Source organism: Panulirus ornatus, chromosome 19, assembly GCF_036320965.1.
Source record: "Panulirus ornatus isolate Po-2019 chromosome 19, ASM3632096v1, whole genome shotgun sequence".
Lineage (NCBI taxonomy): Eukaryota > Metazoa > Arthropoda > Malacostraca > Decapoda > Palinuridae > Panulirus > Panulirus ornatus.
The window spans coordinates 19,131,477-19,136,954 of record NC_092242.1 but is presented as its reverse complement, the minus strand read 5'-3'; the positions used below and the strand labels follow the sequence as shown (position 1 = coordinate 19,136,954).

The 5,478-nt window shown below is 42.0% G+C and overlaps 1 protein-coding gene across 1 annotated transcript in view; it reads left to right on the top strand.

Moving 5' to 3' along the window:
- Positions 1-279: 279 nt before the first annotated feature.
- LOC139755676 (uncharacterized) overlaps positions 280-5,478 on the top strand; it is a 29,691-nt gene continuing 24,492 nt past the window's right edge. Inside the window, exons 1-3 of the mRNA XM_071674322.1 lie at positions 280-381; positions 1,793-1,883; positions 3,346-3,501. Coding sequence (XP_071530423.1) covers positions 296-381; positions 1,793-1,883; positions 3,346-3,501 — 333 coding nt within the window. The 5' untranslated portion in view covers positions 280-295. The remainder of the gene's footprint in view (positions 382-1,792; positions 1,884-3,345; positions 3,502-5,478) is intronic.

Below are 5,478 nucleotides of genomic sequence, written 5' to 3'. Positions count from 1 at the left end.
ATGAGTTCTTCAGGACCTTCCAAAATCCTTTTATAACTGTCCATGACTCTCGCAACGCTCCAGCACCTTCCTCAAATATCCAGATATCTTGACTCTAAATTCTCGTCAAAGGCCATCAGGTCTCATGTCTTTCCCCTACCCTCCTTACTCCATTTTCCTCCCCCCCACTCATGGTCTATTCATCTCACCCACCGCCCTCTAGTTCTCCACCCACCCGCTGTCGTTGTTCTGTCAACTTGATGACGTTTTCGTTTACCTCGTCTCTCCTCCGTAGTTCATGCCTCACATAATCGTGATGCAGGACGGGTCGTCGTCAGGATTCCACTTCGTGGGCACGCTGATGGAGGTGTTCCGGATCATCAGCCAGCACCTTGGACTATGGTGAGTGAGCTGCCAGACGCCTTCATTTTAACTCACCTCAAGTCGAAGACTTTTCTGCTTTAAACATTCCAAAAGCACTCCTGTTTTTTTTTTTTTATAGATTTTTTTCCCTCTTCGTCTGAAATTGAGAGAATCTTTTGGAACATCTGTTTCGTCGCATTGCAGAGGTTTTTTAATCACGGTTTGCTTAGAATGTTGAGCAGTATTTCATGTCGTGTATCATTTTCATATTATCTATGCTTACCAGTTTCGAGGGAGTTATTTTCAGGTTCAATAGCATCAGTGCATTTGTGGTATAGATCATCTTTATAAGAACGTGAGTATAATTCCAGAGAGCCCAAAGCATTTGTAAGTATAATTTGTCATCAGATATGAACCATTTCGTTGATGTAATTTGTCATCAAACATGAGCAATTTTGTAGGACAAATGTCACCTTAAAAGCCTACGTAAGGTTGGTCCTTTACCTCCAAATGTTTTTAAGTGTGATGTGTCGAAAATATTTGCACTATTCACTTTGTTGTTTGTTGAATCATCGTTAGTTGTCCTGATATGATTTGTGTATCACTGAGGCTACGTATTTCTGTTTCCGTTTTTTTTTTTTGTAAGTATAAGTGAGCATTCACCAGTGCATTACACCATCAGCTTCTTATCTAGAGATGTTATTAACCTCTATGAAAATTGAATTTACTCTCCATACAGCAGCAGATTTAGATATAGTCATACGAGAGAGAACGTATGAACTAGTTAGCTCACCTTATAATTTCCTTTTGTTGTCCTGTCTTACCATAACACCTAACAGAAAATGGAAATTAAAATCCGGGTTGCTCTTCAGATCAAATTTCTTTTGTTCTCAGATGCGTAGCTAGTCACATTTTACGTTCAGTCGCATAATGACTGATCACTTCCCAATGAAGTCCATTCCTGTATTACATCCCTTGCAGCACATCTGGGCAAGGTAGTGGAAGGACATTCGGTAGTGCCTCCACCTCTTCTATCTGAGAGATCATAGAATAACAACAAGGGAGGTCATCAGGATCAGACACGCCCCTATACAGCAAATGAACGATCCAGTATTGTTCCATGGGCCCCTCACAGCCTCAGATTCGTGAGTCAGACTTCCTCTATGACCCTCTATGGCGTATGCTTACGTCCTCACAGCCAGAGTGGCACTGGCTACCAAGCATCACTATCATCTCACCCCACTACAGTATTCCTTCTCTCGACACCTACTTCCAGTCACTACCAACAATACCCTTAACACATCTACCTTTTTTTTTTCCCCCCTCCCTTAACCCCAAGCACTACTGATCATCACCTGTTGTAACCTCTCACCCGCGTGACTACTCCCTCTACCGCTGACATCACCAACAAGACCAACCAATACTAGCCATCTGCTCCCTCCTTCCCCAGTATGAGGCTGGTGAAGGTCCCAGACAACGAGGGAGGTGTGCGAGCAGCCAACGGTTCCTGGTCAGGCTTGGTTGGGATGGTTCATCGTGGGGTAAGCTAGAAGCTTTCATCTCCAGTACGTTAGTGTTGTACAGAAACTGGATTTCTTTTTTTTTTTTTTTTTGATTTTCATGAAGATAATCATAATTTTGATATTTTCTGGAATAACTTCATGTTCCATCATGTAGGTATGTGCTAAGCAAAAAGATTTCCATATATAATAACTTCAATACAGTTTATACTATCAAGTCCAATTGGTTCTACCTTGATCATTCTTAATTGGCTGTTGCGTTTATTAGTTATTTTGTTCTTCTACCAAGTGGTTTTGCATTCATTTGGTGTAACTGTCTTCAACGATCATCCTTTGTATTTAGCACGAAGGTGTCGGATCACAGGACAGATGACCAAAGTCCGCAGTGCATTGAGCGGCGAAAATGAATTGGCGTCATACTGTATCATTGTTACCTCTGACACATACACACACACACACACACACACACACACACACACACACACACACACACACACACACACACACACACATACAAAAAAGAAAAGTCGACTTTAAAGCTACATCGAAATAAAAAGCCCAAGTTAAAGTTACGTTCCGACAGAAAGGCAAGCTTAAAGCTACAGTTTGACAAAAAGTCCACTTTATCAAAGCTAATTTTCGACGAAAAGGCCAGCTTTAAGCTCTTCGACAAAAAAGTTCAGCTTAAAACTACAGCTCTACAAAAAGGAATAAAGAAAAAAGATAAAGTTTAAGCTATATTCAAAAACTTAACTGAGGACCTGACATTCTACACGCTTTAGACATTAGCTATCATCAGTTATCATCAGTTATCACTAACCTCACTTACCATGAGATAAACTAACTTTACGTTATCGTGATTATTTGAGAGTGTGACGAGTGTATATTGACTAAGGAGCAGAAAGCAGGTCCACAACGCCTCTTTCTCATCATCCACGAACACGTTCTACAACACTTGTGACCAGACGTGCATATACACCCCCTGGTTGTGGGAAGATGTGCATAATCCAACCCCCTGGTTGTAGCCACAAGTAAAAATGTATATTCCTGGTTGTAGCCAGATGTACGTGATAAATTCCCTGGTTGTAGTCAGAAGTGAAAATATATATTCCTCGTTTGTAGCCAGATGTACATAATACAACCCCTGGTTGTAGCCAGAAGTAGAAATATATATCCCGGTTGTGGCCAGATATACATTAGTAAATTCCCTGGTTGTAGCCAGAGGTAGAAATATATATCTGGTTGTAGCCAGATATACATTAGTAAATTCCCTGGTTGTAGCCAGAAGTAGAAATATATATCCTCGGTTATAGCCAGAGGTAAAAAAAAAAAAAAAAAAACATACATCACTCGGTTGTAGCTAGATATGCATAGACAATGCCCTGGTCGTAGGCAGAAGTACATAATACCTGGTAACCTCCCCTCTGGTGTTAGGATATCTATATCTCAAGCTACTCAAACCTTCCTCCACCTCCACACACAGGAGGTGAACGTGTCAACGCTGCTGGTAACGACGTGGGAGAGGTTCAAGGACATCGATGCCAGCGAGTTTCTGTACATGGAAGCGCACGCCGCGGGGTACAAGCGACCTGTCTTCGAGTCCGACATTGTCGGGTTCATCAAGCCCTTCTCACCCTCGGTGTGTGTGTGTGTGTGTGTGTGTGTGTGTGTTTTCAATAACTGGTCTCTACGAATGCGTGCAGGATTTGAGAACTTGATCTAATATGCATGTTACTTTTGTCTTAATCTATTTACAAAAAAAAAAAAAAAAGAAAATCCAATCAATAGATCGTAGTTGCAACTCTGGTGCTGCGGAAAGACTCATTTCTAAACTATCATTGTTTTCTTCAAGGATGAATGGTAAACAGAGAAGAGGTAGTAAAAGCTCAGCGGAAGATGAAAGCCGGCAAGTCAGTGGGTTTGGATGGTATTGCAGAGGAATTTATTAAAAAAGGGGGTGACTGTATTGTTGACTGGTTGGTAAGGTTATTTAAAGCATGTATGACTCATGGTGAGGTGCGTGAGGATTGGCGGAATGCTTGCATAATGCCATTGTACAAAGGCAAAGAGGATAAAAGTGAGTGCTCAAATTACAGAGGTATAAGTTTGTTGAGTATTCCTGGGAAATTATATGGGAGGGTATTGATTGAGAGGGTGAAGACATGTACAGAGCATCAGATTGGGGAAGAGCAGTGTGGTTTCAGAAGTGGTAGAGGACGTGTGGATCAGGTGTTTACTTTGAAGAATGTATGTGAGAAATACATAGAAAAGTAAATGGATTTGTATGTAGCATTATGGATCTGGAGAAGGCATATGATAGAGTTGATAGAGATGCTCTGTGGAAAGTATTAAGAATATATGGTGTGGGAGGTAAGTTGTTAGAAGCAGTGAAAAGTTTTTATCGAGGATTTAAGGTATGTGTACGTGTAGGAAGAGAGGAAAGTGATTGGTTCTCAGTGCATGTAGGTTTGCGGCGGGGGTGGGTGATGTCTCCATGGCTGTTTAATTTGCTTATAGATAGGGTTGTTAGAGAGGTGAATGCAAGAGTTTTGGAAAGAGGGGCAAGTATGAAGTCTGTCGAGGATGAGAGAGCTTGGGAAGTGAGTCAGTTGTTGTTCGCTGATGATACATCGCTGGTGGCTGATTCATGTGAGAAACTGCAGAAGCTGGTGACTGAGTTTGGTAAAGTGTGTGAAAGAAGAAAGTTGAGAATATATGTGAATAAGAGCAAGGTTATTAGGTACAGTAGGGTTGAGGGATGTTTGAAGGGTATGTTTGAAGGAATAGTGGTTCCAACAATGTTGTATGGTAGCGAGGCGTGGGCTATGGATAGAGCTGTGCGGATGAGGGTGGATGTGCTGGAAATGAGATGTTTGAGGACAATATGTGGTGTGAGGTGGTTTGATCTAGTAAGTAATAACAGGGTAAGAGAGATGTGTTGTAATAAAAAGAGTGTGGTTGAGAGAGCAGAAGAGGGTGTTTTGAGATGGTTTGGTCACATGGAAAGAATGAGTGAGGAAAGATTGACGAAGAGGATATATTTGTCAGAGGTGGAGGGAAAGAGGAGAAGTGGGAGACCAAATTGGAGATGGAAAGATGGAGTGAAAAAGATTTTGATTGATCGGGGACTGAACATGCAGGAGGGTGAAAGGCTTGAAAGGAATAGAGTAAATTGGAACGATGTGGTATACCGGGGTCGGCGTGCTGTCAATGGATTGAATCAGGGCATGTGAAGCGTCTGGGTTAAACCATGGAAAGTTCTGTGGGGCGTGGATGTGGAAAGGGAGCTGTGGCTTCGGTGCATTATTACATGACAGCTAGAGACTGAGCTGTGAACGAATGTGGCCTTTGTTGTCTTTTCCTGGCGCTACTTCGCGCGCATGAGGGGGGGGGGGGGGTTGATATTTCATGTGTGGCGAGGTGGCGATGGGAATGAATAAAGGCAGACAGTATGAATTATGTACATATGTATATATGTATATGTCAGTGTGTGTATATAAATGTGTACATTGAGATGTATAGGTATGTATATTTGCGTGTGTGGACGTGTATTTATATACATGTGTATGTGGGTGGGTTGGGCCATTCTTTCGTCTGTTTCCTTGCGCTACCTCGC